Consider the following 21,374-nt stretch of genomic DNA (forward strand, 5'->3'; position numbering starts at 1 on the left):
GACTATGGACCCGAAGGTCTGTGGTAAACTACTCACACATCATCGGAGAGGCTATGGTGTTGATGTAGAAGCCCTCCGTGATCGATTCCCCCTCCGGCGGAGTGCCGGAAAAGGCCCCAAGATGGGATCTCACGGGTACAGAAGGTTGTGGTGGTGGAAATAGGGTTTCATGGTGCTCCTGGATGTTTTCGGGGTATATGGGTATATATAGGAGGAAGTAGTAGGTTGGTGGAGCTGCGAGGGGCCCACGAGGGTGGGGGCGCGCCCAGGGTGGCAGGCGCGCCTCCCTGCCTCGTGGCCTCCTCGCTTCTTTCTTGACGTCCACTCCAAGTCCTCTGGATCACGTTTGTTCAAAAAATCACTCTCCCGAAGGTTTCATTCCGTTTGGACTCCGTTTGATATTCCTTTTCTGCGAAACACTGAAATAGGCAAAAAACAGCAATTTGCAGTGGGCCTTCGGTTAACAGGTTAGTCCCAAAAATAATATAAAAGTGTATAATAAAGCCCATTAAACATCCAAAATAGATAATATAATAGCATGGAACAATAAAAAATTATAGATACGTTGGAGACGTATCAGCGGCACGTGGCACCTCTATGCCGACGGCTAGGCCGTCGGCATAGATAGCCATCGGCACAGAGGTGCCATGTGGTGCGCACTGGTCACTCCTGGGGCAGGCCTATGCCGACGGCCCAGCCGTCGGCGTAACTTTAACTTATGCCGACGGCTAGGCCGTCGGCATAGGCCTGCCCCAGGGATGACTAGTGGCTGACATGTGGCAGCTATGCCGACGGCCTGGCCGCGGGCTTAGTTTAAAACTATGCCGACGGCTAGGCCGTCGACATAGCGGCCACGTGTCAGCCACTGGGTGCTCACGCTAGCACTATGCCGACGGGCTAGCCGTCGGCATAGTTTGTCTCTGTTTTTTTTCTTTTTTCTGTTTCTTTTCAGGTCAATTCAATTCAATATAGCAAATATACAACACATATGCTAATAGACAAACTGATCACATATGCATAGACAAACTGAGCATCACAAAGCATAAGCATCTCACAAGCATAAGCATCTCACAACATAAGAATCACCTCACAACATAAGAAGCATCTCACAACATAAGAAGCATCAAGTGTATCATCACCACAAGTCACCAAAAGGCTTAAGCGCCAGGACGTCGAGCACCACAGAGGTCGTCGCTGCTACCTCTTGAGCATGCGTTGGTTTTCCCTTAAAGAGGAAATGGTGATGCAGCAAAGTAGCGTAAGTATTTCCCTCAGTTTTTGAGAACCAAGGTATCAATCCAGTAGGAGGTTACACGCAAGTCGCCTTGTACCTGCACAAACAAATAAGAACCTTGCAACCAACACGATAAAGGGGTTGTCAATCCCTTCACGGCCACTTGCAAAAGTGATATCTGATAGAGATATTAAGATACATATTTTTGGTATTTTTATGATATAGATTGGAAATAAAAGATTGCAAAATAAGCGGCGGCAGAAATAGTAAATTGATTGCAAAATAATATGATGGATGATAGACCCAGGGGCCATAGGTTTCACTAGTGGCTTCTCTCAAGATAGCAGAATCTACGGTGGGTGAACAAATTACTGTCAAGCAATTGATAGAAAAGCGCATAGTTATGAGAATATCTAGGCATGATCATGTATATAGGCATCACGTCCGCGACAAGTAGATCGAAACGATTCTGCATCTACTACTATTACTCCACACATCGACCGCTATCCAGCATGCATCTAGAGTATTAAGTTCATAAGAATAGAGTAACGCATTAGGCAAGATGACATGATGTAGAGGGATAAACTCAAGCAATATGATATAAACCCCATCTTTTTATCCTCGATGGCAACAATACAATACGTGCCTTGCTGCCCCTACTGTCACTGGGAAAGGACACCGCAAGATTGAACCCAAAGCTAAGCACTTCTCCCATTGCAAGAAATATCAATCTAGTAGGCCAAACCAAACTGATAATTCAAAGAGACTTGCAAAGATAGCAAATCATACATATAAGAATTCAGAGAAGAACCAAATATTGTTCATAGATTCATCGGATCTCGACAAACACACCGCAAAAAGAATTACATCGAATAGATCTCCAAGAGAATCGAGGAGAACATTGTATTGAGATCCAAAGAGAGAGAAGAAGCCATCTAGCTAATAACTATGGACCCGAAGGTCTGTGGTAAACTACTCACACATCATCGGAGAGGCTATGGTGTTGATGTAGAAGCCCTCCGTGATCGATTCTCCCTCCAGCAGAGCGCCGGAAAAGGCCCCAAGATGGGATCTCACGGGTACAAAAGGTTGCGGCGGTGGAAATAGGGTTTCGTAGTCCTCTCTGATGTTTTCGGGGTATATGAATATATATAGGTGAAGGAAGGAGGTCGGTGGAGCCACGAGGGGCCCACGAGGGTGGGGGGCGCGCCTACCCCCCTTGGGCGCACCCCCTGCCTCGTGGCCGCCTCGTTGCTTCCTTGACGTCCACTCCAAGTCTCCTGGATTGTGTTTGTTCCAAAAATAACTAGCCCGAAGGTTTCATTCCGTTTGGATTCCGTTTGATATTCCTTTTCTGCGAAACACTGAAATAGGCAAAAAATAGCAATTTGCACTGGGCCTTTGGTTAGTAGGTTAGTCCCAAAAATAATATATAAGTGTATAATAAAGCCCATTAAACATCCAAAACGGATAATATAATAGCATGGAACAATAAAAAATTATAGATACGTTGGAGACGTATCAAGCACCCCAAGCTTAATTCCTGCTCGTCCTCGAGTAGGTAAATGATAAAAATAGAATTTTTGATGTGGAATGCTAGCTAACATAATTCTCAATGTAATTTTCTTTATTGTGGCATGAATGTTCAGATCCGAAAGATTCAAGACAAAAGTTTAATATTGACATAAAAATAATAATACTTCAAGCATACTAACTAAGCAATTATGTCTTCTCAAAATAACATGGCAAAAGAAAGCTTATCCCTACAAAATCATATAGTTTGGCTATGCTTCATTTTCGTCACACAAAAATGCTCTCATCATGCACAACCCCGATGACAAGCCAAGCAATTGTTTCATACTTTAGTAATCTCAAACTTTTTTTAACTTTCACGCAATTCATGAGCGTGAGCCATGGACATAGCATTATGGGTGGAATAGAGTATAATGATGGGGGTTGTGTGGAGAAGACAAAAAAGAAGAAAGTCTCACATTGATGCGGCTAATCAATGGGCTAGGGAGATGCCCATCAATTGGTGTCAATGCAAGGAGTAGGGATTGCCATGCAACGGATGCACTAGAGTTATAAATGTATGAAAGCTCAAAAAAAGAAACTAAGTGGGTGTGCATCCAACTTGCTTGCTCACGAAGACCTAGGGCATTTGAGGAAGCCCATTGTTGGAATATACAAGCCAAGTTCTATAATGAAAAATTCCCACTAGTTTATGCAAGTGACAATAAAAGAGACTCTCTATCATGAAGATCATGGTGCTACTTTGAAGCACAAGTGTGGAAAAAAAGGATAGTAGCATTGTCCCTTTTATTTCTTTTCTCTTTTTTCTCTTTTTTTATTTGGCCTTTCTCTTTTTTTGCCCTTCCTTCTTTTTTTAGGGACAATGCTCTATTAATGATGGTCATCACACTTCTATTTATTTACAACTCAAAGATTACAACTCGATACAAGAACAAAGTATGACTCTATATATATGAATGCCTCCGGCGGTGTACCGGGATGGGCAATGAATCAAGAGTGACATGTATGATAAATTATGCATGGTGGCTTTGCCCCAAATACGATGTCAACTACATGATCATGCAAAGCAATATGACAAAGATGAAGTGTGTCATAATAAATGGAACGGTGGAAAGTTGCATGGCAATATATCTTGGAATGGCTATGGAAATGCCATAATAGGTAGGTATGGTGGCTGTTTTGAGGAAGATATAAGGGGGCTTATGTGTGATAGAGCGTATCGTATCACAGGGGTTGGATGCACCGGCGAAATTTGCACCAACTCTCAAGGTGAGAAAGGTCAATGCACGGTACCGAAGAGGCTAGCAATGATGGAAAGGTGAGAGTGCGTATAATCCATGGACTCAACATTAGTCATAAAGAACTCACATACTTATTGCAAAAATCTACAAGTCATCAAAAACCAAGCACTACGCGCATGCTCCTAGGGGGATAGATTGGCAGGAAAAGACCATCGCTCGTCCCTGACTGCCACTCATAAGGATGACAATCAAAGAACACCTCATGTTTCAAATTTGTCACACAACGTTTACCATACGTGCATGCTACGGGACTTGCAAACTTCAACACAAGTATTTCTCAAATTCACAATTACTCAACCATCACAACTTTAATATTACCATCTTCATATCTCAAAACAATCATCAAGTATCAAACTTCTCATAGTATTCAATGCACTCTATATGAAAGTTTTTATTATACCTATCTTGGATGCCTATCATATTAGGACTAATTTTATAGCCAAATCAAATTACCATGCTGTTTTAAAGGAATTTAAAAATAATATAAGTGAATCATGAGAGATCAATAATTTCTATAAAATAAAACCACCACCGTGCTCTAAAAGATATAAGCGAAGCACTAGAGCAAAATTATCTAGCTCAAAAGATATAAGTGAAGCACATAGAGTATTCTAATAAATTCCGATTCATGTGTGTCTCTCCCAAAAGGTGTGTATAGCAAGGATGATTGTGGTAAACTAAAAAGCAAAGACTCAAATCATACAAGACGCTCCAAGCAAAACACATATCATGTGGTGAATAAAATATAGCCTCAAAAGTTACCGATAGACGAAGACGAAAGAGAAGATGCCTTCCGGGGCATCCCCAAGCTTAGGATTTTGGTTGTCCTTGAATTTTACCTTGGGGTGCCTTGGGTATCCCAAAGCTTAGGCTCTTGCCACTCCTTATTCCATAATCCATCAAATCTTTACCCAAAAACTTGAAAACTTCACAACACAAAACTCAACAGAAAATCTCGTGAGCTCCATTAGTGCAAGAAAACAAACCACAATAAGGTACTGCAATGAACTCATTCTTTATTTATATTGGTGTTAAACCTACTGTATTCCAACTTCTCTATGGTTCATACCCCCCGATACTAGCCATAGATTCATTAAAATAAGCAAACAACACACGAAAAACAGAATCTGTCAAAAACAGAACAGTCTGTAGTAATCTGTATCAAACGCAAACTTATATAACTCAAAAATTCTGCCAAAATAGGATGTCCTAAATAATGTTTTTATTGATCTACTGCAATTGGAATCAGTATTTTATCATGATCTGGTGATTTTTAACAATTGTTTTCGTGAGCAGAAAGTTTCTGTCTTTTTCAGCAAGATCAAATAATTATCACCCAAGAAGATCCTATAGGTTTTACTTGGCACAAACACTAATTAAAACATAAAACCACATGTAACCAGAGGCTAGATGAATTATTTATTACTAAACAGAAAGAAAAAGCAAGAAACAAAAATAAAATTGGGTTGCCTCCCAACAAGCGCTATCGTTTAACGCCCCTAGCTAGGCATAAAAGCAAGAATTGATCTAGGTATTATCATAATAATGGTAGGGAAAATTGTGAAAACTCATCTCATATTCCCTACGTTCTGCAGCAAGATTTCTTTGTGGCAAGCAAAAGTAATCAAAAGGGCTAAATTTAATGGGACAAAAGTCCCCAAGATCAAGCTCGGGGGGTATGGGTTCCTCCTTTGGGCCCTTATATTGCACAACCAATTCATCATTATAAGCATTCTTTTGGCAAAAAGTCGCGAGCCTTTGTTCAAGAGAAAAACCTAACCCATTATTCTGAATAGCAAAATCATCATTGAGTTCAGAAATTCTATCATCTAGAACATCGGTAGGAACCTTCTTTCTAAGGTTTTCATTGTAAGCAACATGATCTAAAGATCGTAAACGCATTAAGTCTTCTTGATTAAAAAGGATAGCTTCTATGGGAGGACGACCAGCGTCCACCCTATAATGCGCAAAAATTTCATTGGCCTCTTTCATTATAAATCTGAACTCATGTGCCAAAAAGATAGTAGCTGCTCGCTTAATAGAAGAATGCTCGATATTGGAAAACTCTAGAAAAATCCTTTGTATGCAAGGATGCATATGAATAAATTTTCTTTCAAGTTCAACTACGAGCAAGGATATAGCATCCGCAAGACTACTAGTTCTATGAAGAATAGACCCACCCATAGAGGGCAAGGCACCGGCACAAGTAAAGAAATCTTGAATAACTCCTTTTCCATTAATATTACCACTACCAATCCCAAACCTTTTAGTGTGTAAAATAGTAGGTTCTTCATGAGGATCATCAAAAGCATCAAAGTTTTCCATCTTATTACCACTATCCTTATCAATGATAACCTCCCCAGTTTCAGACATGATGGCAGCAAATTGCACAAATAACGAGCACACAAGAAGCAAGCGAAAAGAGGCGAACGGAAAAAGAGGGCAAATAAAATGGCAAAGGTGAAGTGGGGGAGAGGAAAACGAGAGGCAAATGGCAAATAATGTAATGCGAGGGATAAGAGTTTGTGATCGGTACTTGGTATGTCTTGACTTGTGTGTAGATCTCCCCAGCAACGGCGCCAGAAATGGCTAGTTGCTGGGAGATCAAATCTTGACTTGACTTGGCGTAAGCCTCCCTGGCAACGGCGCCAAAAATACTTCTTGCTACCTCTTGAGCATGCGTTGGTTTTCCCTTGAAGAGGAAAGGGTGATGCAGCAAAGTAGCGTAAGTATTTCCCTCAGTTTTTGAGAACCAAGGTATCAATCCAGTAGGAGGTTACACGCAAGTTGCCTTGTACCTGCACAAACAAATAAGAACCTTGCAATCAACGCGATAAAGGGGTTGTCAATCCCTTCACGGCCACTTGCAAAAGTCAGATCTGATAGAGATATTAAGATAAATATTTTTGGTATTTTTATGATATGGATTAGAAAGTAAAGATTGCAAAATAAGCGGCGGCAGATATAGTAAATTTATAGGAAAATAATATGTTGGAAGATAGACCCGGGGGCCATAGGTTTCACTAGTGGCTTCTCTCAAGATAGCATAATCTACGGTGGGTGAACAAATTACTGTCGAGTAATTGATAGAAAAGCGCATATAGTTATGAGAATATCTAGGCATGATCATGTATATAGGCATCACGTCCGCGACAAGTAGATCAAAACGATTCTGCATCTACTACTATTACTCCACACATCGACCGCTATCCAGCATGCATCTAGAGTATTAAGTTCATAAGAATAGAGTAACGCATTAGGCAAGATGACATGATGTAGAGGGATAAACTCAAGCAATATGATATAAACCCCAGCTTTTTATCCTCGATGGTAACAATACAATACGTGCCTTGCTGCCCCTACTGTCACTAGGAAAGTACACCGCATGATTGAACCCAAAGCTAAGCACTTCTCCCATTGCAAGAAAGATCAATCTAGTAGGCCAAACCAAACTGATAATTCAAAGAGACTTGCAAAGATATCAAATCATACATATAAGAATTCAGAGAAGAACCAAATATTGTTCATAGATTCATCGGATCTCGACAAACACACCGCAAAAAGAATTATATCGAATAGATCTCCAAGAGAATCGAGGAGAACTTTGTATTGAGATCCAAAGAGAGAGAAGAAGCCATCTAGCTAATAACTATGGACCCGAAGGTCTGTGGTAAACTACTCACACATCATCGGAGAGGCTATGGTGTTGATGTAGAAGCCCTCCGTGATCGATTCCCCCTCCAGCAGAGCGCCGAAAAGGCCCCGAGATGGGATCTCACGGGTATAGAAGGTTGTGGCGGCGAAAATAGGGTTTCGTGGTCCTCTCTGATGTTTTCGGGGTATATGAGTATATATAGGCGAAGGAAGGAGGTCGGTGGAGCTACGAGGGGCCCACGAGGGTGGGGGGCGCGCCTACCCCCCTGGGAGCGCCTCCCTGCCTTGTGGGCGCCTCGTTGCTTCCTTGACGTCCACTCCAAGTCTCCTGGATTGCGTTTGTTCCAAAAATAACTCTCCCGATGGTTTCATTCCGTTTGGATTCCGTTTGATATTCCTTTTCTCCGAAACACTGAAATAGGGAAAAAAACAGCAATTTGCACTAGGCCTTTGGTTGGTAGGTTAGTCCCAAAAATAATATAAAAGTGTATAATAAAGCCCATTAAACATCCAAAACGGATAATATAATAGCATGGAACAATCAAAAATTATAGATACGTTGGAGACGTATCAGTCACCGCTAAGACCGCCGAAGCCCAGGTCGTCACTGCTAGCAGCAGCGCTACCGCCAAGACCGCCTCCACCTCCGCCTCCGCCTCCGTGGATCGGAGTGGTCGGGCTCCGTGACTCAGGAGTGCTGGGAAGACCACCGCCAACGGTTGATCCACCGGTTCCCTGGATGTTGAAAAGACATATTAACAGGATATATGACTGTGTTGAAAGGCATGATATGCTTTGGGTGAATAGATTGGGGATGAACTAACCGGCGAGGGGCCAACGTTCTGTGCCACAAACTCCTCAAAGGTAAGCAGCCTTGGTTGTGGTGGAGGAGATGGTGCTGGTTGCAATTGAGGAACCCTGTCGGCGCCATTTCCTGAAGAGCATACTGCATCTGGCGATTGTTCTGCTCATGGTATGCATAAAGGCTCTCGTGCCATGCCATGGTGATACGTCTCCAATGTATATATAATTTTTTATTGTTCCATGCTATATTATATTCTGTTTTGGACATTAATGGGCTTTATTATACACTTTTATATTATTTTTGGGACTAACCTATTAACCGGAGGCCCAGCCCAGAATTGCTGTTTTTTTGCCTATTTCAGAGTTTCGCAGAAAAAGAATACCAAACGGAGTCCAAACGGAATGAAACCTTCGGGAACGTGATTTTCGGAACGAACGTGATCCAGAGGACTTGGACCCTGTGTCAAGACATCAACCAGGAGGGCACGAGGTAGGGGGGGCGCGCCTACCCCCTGGGCGCGCCCTCCACCCTTGTGGGCCCCATGTTGCTCCACCGACGTACTTCTTCCTCCTATATATACCTACGTACCCCCAAACTACCAGATACGGAGCCAAAAACCTAATTCCACTGCCGCAACCTTCTGTACCCGTGAGATCCCATCTTGGGGCCTTTTCCGGAGCTCCACCGGAGGGGCATCGATCATGGAGGGCTTCTACATCAACACCGTAGCCTCTCCGATGATGTGTGAGTAGTTTACCTCAGACCTTCGGGTCCATAGTTATTAGCTAGATGGCTTCTTCTCTCTTTTTGGATCTCAATACAATGTTCTCCCCCTCTCTTGTGGAGATCTATTCGATGTAATCTTCTTTTGCGGTGTGTTTGTTGAGACCGATGAATTGTGGGTTTATGATCAAGTTTATCTATGAACAATATTTGAATCTTCTCTGAATTCTTTTATGTATGATTGGTTATCTTTGCAAGTCTCTTCGAATTATCAGTTTGGTTTGGCCTACCAGATTGATCTTTCTTGCAACGGGAGAAGTGCTTAGCTTTGGGTTCAATCTTGCGGTGTCCTTTCCCAGTGACAGTAGGGGCAGCAAGGCACGTATTGTATTGTTGTCATCGAGGATAACAAGATGGGGTTTATATCATATTGCATGAGTTTATCCCTCTACATTATGTCATCTTACTTAAAGCGTTACTCTGTTCTTATAAACTTAATACTCTAGATGCATGCTGGATAGCGGTCGATGTGTGGAGTAATAGTAGTAGATGCAGGCAGGAGTCGGTCTACTTGTCTCGGACGTGATGCCTATATACATGATCATACCTAGATATTCTCATAACTATGCTCAATTCTGTCAATTGCTCAACAGTAATTTGTTCACCCACCGTAATACTTATGCACTTGAGAGAAGCCACTAGTGAAACCTATGGCCCCCGGGTCTATTTTCCATCATACTAATATCCCGTCAACAATTTATTTCTAGCGTCGTTTTTATTTTTCTTTCTTTACTTTGCATCTTTATCATAAAAATACCAAAAACATTATCTTATCATATCTATGTGATCTCACTCTTGTAAGTGACCGTGAAGGATTGACAACCCCTTTATTGCGCTGGTTGCGAGGATTTATTTGTGTGTGTAGGTGTGAGGGACTCGTGCGTGGCCTCCTACTATATTGATACCTTGGTTCTCAAAAACTGAGGGAAATACTTACGCTACTTTACTGCATCACCCTTTCCTCTTCAAGGGAAAACCAACGCAGTGCTCAAGAGGTAGCAAGAAGGATTTCTGGCACCGTTGCCGGGGAGTCTACGCAAAAGTCAACATACCAAGTACCCATCACAAACCCTTATCTCCCGCATTACATTATTAGCCATTTGCCTCTCGTTTTCCTCTCCCCACTTCACCCTTGCCGTTTTATTCGCCCTCTGTTTTCCGTTCACTTTTTTATCGCTCGCTTCTTGGTTGCTCGTGTGTTGGATCGCTTGCTTTTCATGATGACCCTACCTAGATTTGGTGATCTTCACCTTAAAAGGTTAGAAGAGATCGAAAGCAACGTTAGGAGTTTTATGGTCCTACAATTTGAGCATAATAATTTCTTTAGAAATGAGCTTAAAGAACAAAAAAGCTTTATGGGTTATATGAATAAAGAGTTCGATGATATGTCTAAAGAATTTGATGGTTTGAAGTCTCAGATTGCTCATCTTGAGAAGTTAATAGGTGAAGTTTCGCATAAGCAGGCCACCTTAGTTAATAAGATGGCCGCTAAGCCAGATTTTTTTATGAAAATAAAGATGAAGATCTAAAAGTTATTGATGTGTCCCCTATGAAATCTTTGTTTTGCAATATGAATCTTGATAATGATGGGACTGAATATGATCCACCTTTACCTAGAAGGCGTTCCAAAAATTCGGAGTCTTTAGATCTTGATGCAAAAATTGGTAAAAGTGGGATTGAAGAGATCAAAACTCTAGATATTAATGAACCCACTATTTTGGATTTCAAGGAATTTAATTATGATAATTGCTCTTTGATAGATTGTATTTCCTTGTTGCAATCCGTGCTAAATTCTCCTCATGCTTATAGCCAACATAAAGATTTTACTAAACATATCGTTGATGCTTTGATGCAATCTTATGAAGAAAAACTTGAGTTGGAAGTTTCTATCCCTAGAAAATTTTATGATGAGTGGGAACCTACTATTAAAATTAAAATTAAATATCATGAGTGCTATGCTTTATGTGATTTGGGTGCTAGTGTTTCCACGATCCCAAAAACTTTGTGCGATTTGCTAGGTTTCCGTGATTTTGATGATTGCTCTTTAAACTTGCACCTTGCGGATTCCACCATTAAGAAACCTATGGGAAGAATTAATGATGTTCTTATTATTGCAAATAGGAATTATGTGCCCGTAGATTTTATTGTTCTTGATATAGATTGCAATCCTTCATGTCCTATTATTCTTGGTAGACCTTTCCTTAGAACGATTGGTGCAATTATTGATATGAAGGAAGGAAATATTAGATTCCAATTTCCATGAAGGAAAGGCATGGAACACTTTCCTAGAAAGAAAATAAAATTACCATTTGAATCTATCATGAGAGCCACTTATGGATTGCCTACCAAAGATGGCAATACCTAGATCTATCCTTGCTATTATGCTTAGCTAGGGGCGTTAAACGATAGCGCTTGTTGGGAGGCAACCCAATTTTATTTTTAGTTTTTTGCTTTTTGCTTCTGTTTAGGAATAAATATTTGATCTAGCCTCTGGTTAGATTTGTTTTTATGTTTTAGTTAGTGTTTGTGCCAAGTTTAACCTATAGGATCTTCTTGGATGATAGTTATTTGATCTTGCTGAAAATTGCAGAAACTTTCTGTTCACGAAAATAATTGTTAAAAATCACCAGAACGTGATAAAATATTGATTCCAATTGCTGCTGATCAATAAGAAAATTTTCTAGGTCGTCCAATTTTGGCTGAATTTTTGGAGTTCCAGAAGTTTGCGTTAGTTACAGATTACTACAGACTGTTGTGTTTTTGACGGATTCTGTTTTTCGTGTGTTGTTTGCTTATTTTGATGAATCTATGGCTAGTAAAATAGTTTATAAACCATAGAGAAGTTGGAATACAGTAGGTTTAACACCAATATAAATAAAGAATGAGTTCATTACAGTACCTTGAAGTGGTGTTTTGTTTTTGTTTCGCTAACGGAGCTCACTAGATTTTCTGTTAAGTTTTGTGTTGTGAAGTTTTCAAGTTTTGGGTAAAAGATTTGATGGATTATGGAACAAGGAGTGGCAAGAGCCTAAGCTTGGGGATGCCCATGGCACCCCAAGATAATCTAAGGACAACTAAAAGCCAAAGCTTGGGGATGCCCCGGAAGGCATCCCCTCTTTCGTCTACTTCCATCGGTAACTTTACTTGGAGCTATATTTTTATTCACCACATGATATGTGTTTTGCTTGGAGCGTCTTGTATGATTTGAGTCTTTGTTTGTTAGTTTGCCACAATCATCCTTGCTGTACACACCTTTTGAGAGAGACACACATGATTCGGAATTTGTTAGAATACTTTATGTGCTTCACTTATATCTTTTGAGTTATATAGTTTTTGCTTTAGTGCTTCACTTATATCTTTTAGAGCACGGTGGTGATTTTGTTTTATAGAAACTATTGTTCTCTCATGCTTCACTTAGATTATTTTGAGAGTCCTACAAAACAGCAAGGTAATTTGCTTTAATTATGATAGGCATTCAAGATTAGTAAAAAAATTCTCATGAGTGTGTTGAATACTATGAGAAGTTAGATGCTTGATAATTGTTTTGAGATATGGAGATGATGATATTAGAGTCATGCTAGTTGAGTAGTTGTGAATTTGAGAAATAATTGTGTTAAAGTTTGTGATTCCTGTAGCATGCACGTATGGTGAACCGTTATGTGATGAAGTCGGAGCATGATTTATTTATTGATTGTCTTCCTTATGAGTGGCGGTCGGGGACGAGCGATGGTCTTTTCCTACCAATCTATCCCCCTAGGAGCATGCGTGTAATACTTTGCTTTGATAACTTGTAGATTTTTGCAATAAGTATATGAGTTCTTTATGACTAATGTTGAGTCCATGGATTATACGCACTTTTCTTCCTTCCTTCCACAATTGCTAGCCTCTCTAATACCGCACACTCTTCGCCAGTATCATACACCCACCATATACCTTCCTCAAAGAAGCCACCATACCTACCTACCATGGCATTTCCTTAGCCATTCCGAGATATATTGCCATGCAACTTTCCACCGTTCCGTTTACTATGACACGCTCCATCATTGTCATATTGCTTCGCATGATCATGTAGTTGACATCGTATTTGTGGCAAAGCCATCGTTCATAATTCTTTCATACATGTCACTCTTGATTCGTTGCATATCCCGGTACACCGCCGGAGGCATTCACATAGAGTCATATTTTGTTCTAAGTATTGAGTTGTAATTGTTGAGTTGTAAGTAAATAAAAGTGTGATGATCATCATTTTTTAGAGCATTGTCCCAAGTGAGGAAAGGATGATGGAAACTACGATTCCCCCACAAGTCGGGATGAGACTCCGGACTAAAAAAATAGAGGCCATAAAAAAGAAAAGGCCCAAAAAAAAGGAAAAAAATATGAGAGAAAAAGAGAGAAGGGACAATGTTACTATCCTTTTACCACACTTGTGCTTCAAAGTAGCACCATGATCTTCATGATAGAGAGTCTCCTATGATATCACTTTCATATACTAGTGGGAAATTTTCATTATAGAACTTGGCTTGTATATTCCAATGATGGGCTTCCTCAAAATGCCCTAGGTCTTCGTGAGCAAGCGTGTTGGATGCAGACCCACTTAGTTCCTTTTGTTGAGTTTTCATATACTTATAGCTCTAGTGCATCCATTGCATGGCAATACCTACTCACTCACATTGATATCTAATAATGGGCATCTCCATAGCCCGTTGATACGCCTAGTTGATGTGAGACTATCTTCTCCTTTTTGTCTTCTCCACAACCACCATTCTATTCCACATATAGTGCTATGTCCATGGCTCACGCTCATGTATTGCGTGAAGATTGAAAAAGTTTGAGAACATCAAAAGTACGAAACAATTGCTTGGCTTGTCATCGGGGTTGTGCATGATTTAAATACTTTGTGTGGTGAAGATAGAGCATAGCCAGACTATATGATTTTGTAGGGATAACTTTCTTTGGCCATGTTATTTTGAGAAGACATAATTGCTTAGTTAGTATGCTTGAAGTATTATTATTTTTATGTCAATATTAAACTTTTGTCTTGAATCTTTCGGATCTGAATATTCATACCACAATTAAGAGAATTACATTGAAATTATGCCAAGTAGCATTTCACATCAAAAATTCTGTTTTTATCATTTACCTACTCTTGGACGAGCACGAATTAAGCTTGCGGATGCTTGATACGTCTCCCTATAATTTTTGATTGTTCCATGCTATATTATATTCTGTTTTGGACATTAATGGGCTTTATTATACACTTTTATATTATTTTTGGGACTAACCTATTAACCGGAGGCCCAGCCCAGAATTGCTGTTTTTTTGCCTATTTCAGAGTTTCGCAGAAAAAGAATATCAAACGGAGTCCAAACGGAATGAAACCTTCGGGAACGTGATTTTCGGAACGAACGTGATCCAGAGGAGTTGGACCCTACGTCAAGACATCAACCAGGAGGGCACGAGGTAGGGGCGCGCCTACCCCCCTGGGCGCGCCCTCCACCCTCGTGGGCCCCACGTTGCTCCACCGACGTACTTCTTCCTCCTATATATACCTACGTACCCCCAAACCACCAGATACGGAGCCAAAAACCTAATTCCACCGCCGCAACCTTCTGTACCCGTGAGATCCCATCTTGGGGCCTTTTCCGGAGCTCCGCCGGAGGGGACATCGATCACGGAGGGCTTCTACATCAACACCGTAACCTCTCCGATGATGTGTGAGTAGTTTACCTCAGACCTTCGGGTCCATAGTTATTAGCTAGATGGCTTCTTCTCTCTTTTTGGATCTCAATACAATGTTCTCCCCCTCTCTTGTGGAGATCTATTCGATGTAATCTTCTTTTGCGGTGTGTTTGTTGAGACCGATGAATTATGGGTTTATGACCAAGTTCATCTATGAACAATATTTGAATCTTCTCTGAATTCTTTTATGTATGATTGGTTATCTTTGCAAGTCTCTTCGAATTATCAGTTTGGTTTGGCCTACTAGATTGATCTTTCTTGCAATGGGAGAAGTGCTTAGCTTTGGGTTTAATCTTGCGGTGTCCTTTCCCAGTTACAGTAGGGGCAGCAAGGCACGTATTGTATTGTTGCCATCGAGGATAACAAGATGGGGTTTATATCATATTGCATGAGTTTATCCCTCTACATCATGTCATCTTACTTAAAGCGTTACTCTGTTCTTATGAACTTAATACTCTAGATGCATGCTGGATAGCGGTTGATGTGTGGAGTAATAGTAGTAGATGCAGGCAGGAGTCGGTCTACTTGTCTCGGACGTGATTCCTATATACATGATCATACCTAGATATTCTCATAACTATGCTCAATTCTGTCAATTGTTGAACAGTAATTTGTTCACCCACCGTAATACTTATGCTCTTGAGAGAAGCCAATAGTGAAACCTATGGCCCCGGGTCTATTTTCCATCATACTAATCTCCCGTCAACAAGTTATTTCTAGCGTCGTTTTTATTTTGCTTTCTTTACTTTGCATCTTTATCATAAAAATACCAAAAATCTTATCTTATCATATCTATCAGATCTCACTCTCATAAGTGACCGTGAAGGGATTGACAACCCCTTTATTGCGTTGGTTGCGAGGATTTATTTGTTTGTGTAGGTGCGAGGGACTCGTGCGTGGCCTCCTACTGGATTGATACCTTGGTTCTCAAAAACTGAGGGAAATACTTACGCTACTTTACTGCATCACCCTTTCCTCTTCAAGGGAAAACCAACGCAGTGCTCAAGAGGTAGCACATGGTCTCCTGGTGTGTGTACTCCATGTAGGCCTACAGTATGACATGATGGAGCTCATAAAACTACTAAATGCGGAAAATAAAGTGAGCAATGAAGATAAGAGGGAAAATACTTACAGATTGCCGCTCCTGAAAGAGGGACTGTGACTGTGCACTGGTCATGGGCGTGCTCATGCGCTGGCTCAGGCTCGGGTCGATCTGACGGAGCTGTGTGTAGGAGATAGTAGGAGTGATCACAACATCGCGAACCGCCTCCCGACCGTGCTCCTTGGGCACCATGCCCACCACCACCCTCTCGTCCAGATCTGCCGCAATGGGGTCAGGTGTGTCAGGATGTAACCTCAGATACCCATCGGAGTAGGCCTTCTTCCTCTGTGCGGTCTTCTTGCCGTAGTACTTGGGCTCGCCAGGCTTGGAGTCCTTCCGCGTATGGGCGATCTCCCATGCCTGCATGTGTGAGAGCGGCCGCTTCAGTTTCTCCTCCTACACCACCAAACAGAGGTTAGTCATACATAAGAAAGTGACGGTAAATAGAAGAAGAAGAATGTTTAATGTGGTTAGTCATGCATTAAGTGTCTTGTGGAGAAAGTGGTTTCGGTTTCCCTGAGCATGTACTCCCTCCTTCCCTCGGTTAGCCTTGTTTTTGATGCTTGTAGCCGCCCAGGCTCCATCCTTATCACACCAAAGATCCACCAATGCCGCCCAGGACTCGTCTTTTCCATAACACCAATTTGGACACACCTACATAATGAAAGCATAATGGCATGTCAACACGAAACGGTGAAATGTACCACAAACATCGGAATGAAAAATCTTTTATACTTACCGCCAAGTACTCGTGCCTCTCCAAGGTAATGCCCATCCTCCGCGCTTCTTCCTTGGTCATCTTCACACCAAGAGCGTCGTGATAGTATGTCAAGATGGCCACATAGCGCACCTCGTACTACATCTGGCGGGCCTTCTTCTTGCATTGGCACAACACGATCTGGTCAGCTTTGGCCTTGTGCTCCGGAAGAACTCGATATAATTTCTACAATCATGCATGAAAGAAGAATGGAAGAAGCCATGAGTTAAATCATTCATGAAACTAGAATGGACTTGTGCTTCTGAAGAGAACTCACCCAGAAAGTAGTGATCACGGCCTTGGCATGGGTCTCATGGTCCGCGTGGAGGGCCGCTTCCTAGTGGTCCCAGCTCGTGGCCAAAACCCGACGGTCCGGGTGCCTGACTGGATCCGGACAGTACAACCCCGACCAGTGTAACTTCAGCAAGACGGTGATGAGTCCGTTGGGAATACGGACCCCTTTAGAATATATCCAGTTGCTGCAAAAGAATGAACTATTAGCATGTGACAAGCAAAATAAATAACAACTGGAATGAGCATGTGACAAGCAAAATAATGAAATTATTATAAAGTGGCACTTACTCTTTCCCCGTGGGCTCAATGAGCCACTTCTGCTCCTCAGTAGCAGGAATCTGCTTTGATAGCTTTGCGTTACCACACAGCCACCCCTTGTTGCCAACCCCCTCCCCGCCACAACCATCATCCCCGCCACCACCCTCCTCCTCGCCTGCCTCCCCCTCCCCAACCTCCTCCTCCTCCTCCTCATCCTCGCCCGCCTCCTCCTCCACCTCCTCCTTGGCCCCATCCCGAACCTCATCCTCCTCCTTGTCGTGCTCCTCCTCCTCGCTAGAGGGTACCTCACTAGAGGAGGGTACCTTACTAGAGGAGGGCCTCGAAGACAACACCCCTAAGTCGGTGAGGGTGCGCTCTTTCTGGCCGCGACCCCCTGTAGTGGCTCTCCCCCCACCACCTCGCCCTCTAGGAGCTCCCCCCGCCCCTCCTCCTCTAGGGGCACCTCTCCCTCGACCTCCCTGTGAGGAGTCATCGTCAAGTAGCCGGGGGGGGGAGGAGGATTACGTACATGCTTTTCGGCAGTTCATGACCCTCAGGGAGGCTGTTAGCCCATACTCCCAGGAATGCTTCGAAGCATTTCTGGCTACAACCGTACTCAGCCTTGACTGCAATCAGTTGCGAGATGGCATCCAGCTGAGATATTTTCGCACCCGCATAAAGAGGTTTCTTCGACGAGGCCAAGACCTCCAAGAAGGCCTTTTCGGTTGCCTCCGGCTCCTCCGGTTCATTCTCTGAAGGTGTCGCATTTGCCGTTTCTACAACAATGACATCATCTAGCATGTCCCTGACCCCGTCGTCCTCATATCCATCGATGCATTGTCGCATCACCTCCTCTCTACCACGGTCCTGCTCGGCTATGTTTATCGGCGCCATGTCAAAGTTCGGCATATATCCATGCGTGCGAAGGTGCTCAGTCATGTCCTTCTGATTTCTACGGTGACGTCTGGCACATCTCGCACAGGGGCATGGTGGGATAATTCTCATTGGACAACGGAATATCTCCTTCAAATACACATCGGTTTTCGCGATCCACTCTGATGTTACTCGATTCCGACTGATAAAACCACTGTACATCCACTGATTATCTGCCATCCTCTGCTATTTTGCAAGCCACACAACATAATTAAGGACTCACTTAAATTAATCACATCAAATTTTCATTTTCTACCGCGTTGAATCCACGAGGATGTGTAGATTGAGTACGTTCTCCATTCTACCCCGTTCCCAGACAAAATTTCGGCAGCACCTCCCGCTATTCTCCAGATACACGTCTCGGCAAATAGCCGAGAGAATGTGCTCCGGAGAACAATGGGGAGGCGCTGCCGAAATCCTGTCTCGGAACGGGGTAGAACTGGAAGAACATACCCAATCTACACATCCTCGGGCTGTCCATGGAAAACGCTGGACAATCCGAAAGAACTACGGTGATAAATATGCAATTGAATGCATATTTATCGATGCAACCCTTTCGGACGGGAGACACCTAGGTTACGCGAGTTGACTTGAGAATGAAATCTAGTGACATGATTATTAAGATGGATTCGTAGCTCACCCTCGACTATAGAGGAAGTAGTCAAACAGCGACGAAATCACGGACCAATGCCTTCGACGCTGATGACTCCAAAAATATGCAACACCACAAAGCATGTAAATTTTACCGCCAAAAAAACTTAGATCATCAAGTGTCAAAAACTTAGATCACGGACCAATGCCTTCATAGATTTATTTACTAGATGCCTTCATAGATTTTTTTAGCAAGACCATGAAGTGTCAAAAAATATTCATCATTATTTTGTAGCAAGACCATCATGAACAAAAAAACCACTCATCACGGAGATGCGACACAACAAAGAATGCTAATCCACCGTGCCAAAAGTATATATATCATCTCATCGCCGTGGAAGTATACATATCATTATATATTATATAAGAACAGAGTAAAATATCCAAGCACTAACAGTATATATATCCAAGCACCAAATTGACTTATTAAATATCCAAGCACTACCAGTAGGTAAAAAACTTAAAAAAAACTAACAGTATGTATATATCCAAGCACTAACAGTAGGTATATATCAAATTGACTCATTATCCAAGCACTAACAACAGGTACAAAGCTAAAAAAGGAAAAAAATCAGCAGCAGAGGAAGCCGGACCGCCGGAGCCGGTGCTCACCAGTAGCAGAGGGCCGGCAAGGGGGCGCCGGACCGCCGGAGCCGCGGCCACAGCCACCTCACCAGCAGCTGCGGGGCGGGAAGTGGGCGGGGATGACAGGGCCGGGAAGGGGGCGGGGACGACCGGGCCGGTGCGGGGATGGGGTCGGGCGGGGACGGCCGGTGGTGATGTGGGCCGGGCGAGGACGACCGGCGGCAGTGCGGGGCGGGGATGGACGTCGGCGGTGTGGAGCGGGGACGGGGGCGCGCGCGCGGTGAAAGGCGGGGACGGGGGCTTGCGGTGCAGGGCGGGGACAGGGGCGGCGATGCGGGGCGGGCGGGGATGGCCGGCGGCGATGCGGGCGGGGACGGCCCGCGGCAGTGCGGGGCGGGGACGGACGGCGGCGGTGCGGGGACGGGGGCGCGCGCGGTGAAGGGCGGGGACAGGGGCGCGTGGTGCAGGGCGGGGACGAGGGCGCGCGGTGCAGGGCGGGGACGCCCCGATGCAGCCCGGGCGGGGGCGGCGCCGGCGCAGAAGATCGAGGAAGGCGGCGGGGGTGGATCGAGCGGCATGGAGGCACGAGTGGTCGGGGCGGGGTGGATAAGGCACGAGTCGTCGGTCGGTTCGTTGAGTGGATGAGGCACGAGGTATGCCGACTGTGTAACGGTCGGCATAGGTTCTGTTAACATATGCCGACGGTTAGGCCGTCGGCATACTTTTTTTTGCACTTTTTATTTGTATACATTATTACGTACTCTAGTTATGTCATTAGTGATTTCGTCAGATCTTAATAATTCTTGTTTTATTTGAACAAATAGTATCATAGGTGCCAAATTCCCACATCCAAACATCTCTATTCATCCCGATTTATTTGACAAATACTATCATGCTTAGCTTCAAGAGCTGCCGGAAGAAGAAGAAAGAACATAAAGATTTTGTGAGTTAGTTCTCAGGTGTTGGATTTTGACTTCTTGAAAAATATTAATGCAAGAGAGCAGGTACATGTATATACCTTTTTTTGGGGGGGGGGGGGTGAAATACCGCAACTAGAAGAACCCGTGCGATGTTTCGGTGGCTGAGCTACACCCGGAAGCCCCACCACGGAGCTCCAAGCCTGGGCGTCTACGCATGCCACAACACTTTCACACATGCATCAGGAGTCGTGCGATGTTTCAGTGGCATAGCTACACCCCGAAGGCCACCCCTAATCCCAGTTGACTAGGAGATCTAGACCTTTGACTTTTGCCAGACGGGCTTTGACCAGTGGTCTCTTCCACCTGGTTGCGATAGGCCAGCCCATAGCAACATCCCCGAACACGGTCTGGACCCAACCAACCACTAGCTTCCTTCCGGTTCTACCGCACCCGCACGATTCCCCCCTCCAAGTGACGGCGGCACTACCATCCGTGGAGGGGGGCCACACCACAGAGTCCCAAGCCCGGGCGTCTACGCATGCCATAACACTTCCACACATGCATTGGGAGCCGTGCGATGTTTAGGTGGCATAGCTACACCCTGAAGGCCACCCCTAATCCCAGTTGACCAGGAGATCTAGCCCTTTGACTTTTGCCGGACGGGCTTTAACCAGTGGTCAGTTCCACCTAGATGCGATAGGCCAGCCCATAGCAACATCCCCGAACACGGTCTGGACCCAACCCACCACTAGATTCCCTCCGGTTCTACCGCACCCGCACGATTGCCCCCTCCAAGTGGTGGCGGCACTGCCGTCTGTGGAGGGG

The 21,374-nt window shown here is 43.7% G+C and overlaps 1 protein-coding gene across 5 annotated transcripts; it reads right to left on the reverse strand.

Annotated features, from left to right (window-relative positions):
• Positions 1–7,538: 7,538 nt before the first annotated feature.
• LOC109766625 (uncharacterized) lies at positions 7,539–20,292 on the reverse strand. 5 transcript variants are annotated; one of them, XR_012189958.1, is made up of 7 exons: positions 19,657–20,283; positions 17,186–17,387; positions 16,891–17,094; positions 16,632–16,805; positions 16,182–16,547; positions 16,001–16,097; positions 7,539–8,457 (listed from the first exon to the last, which is right to left on the reverse strand). XR_012189958.1 is itself a non-coding variant. In XM_073505572.1 (7 exons), exons 3-6 carry the CDS (start codon positions 16,948–16,950, stop codon positions 16,029–16,031), a joined length of 669 nt encoding a protein of 222 aa, XP_073361673.1. In that variant the 5' UTR covers positions 16,951–17,094; positions 17,186–17,387; positions 19,657–20,289; the 3' UTR covers positions 7,539–8,457; positions 16,001–16,028. The 5 variants fall into 5 exon arrangements, 4 of the variants coding, with proteins under 4 accessions (XP_073361673.1, XP_073361671.1, XP_073361672.1 ...); XM_073505572.1 differs by having other exon boundaries at positions 19,657–20,289; XM_073505570.1 differs by having other exon boundaries at positions 17,491–20,286.
• Positions 20,293–21,374: the final 1,082 nt, after the last annotated feature.

This window comes from Aegilops tauschii, chromosome 7, assembly GCF_002575655.3.
Source record: "Aegilops tauschii subsp. strangulata cultivar AL8/78 chromosome 7, Aet v6.0, whole genome shotgun sequence".
NCBI lineage: Eukaryota > Viridiplantae > Streptophyta > Magnoliopsida > Poales > Poaceae > Aegilops > Aegilops tauschii.

Bases quoted from the DNA above. Each gene is read 5' to 3' on its own strand.
- LOC109766625 (XM_073505572.1), bottom strand. From the start codon at position 16,950: ATGACCAAGGAAGAAGCGCGGAGGATGGGCATTACCTTGGAGAGGCAC. The intron at 16,548-16,631 runs GCATGACTAACC...TTGGTGGTGTAG, and splicing joins TTCTCCACAAGACACTTAAT to GAGGAGAAACTGAAGCGGCC. The intron at 16,098-16,181 runs GTAAGTATTTTC...GTCATACTGTAG, and splicing joins TCTTTCAGGAGCGGCAATCT to GCCTACATGGAGTACACACA.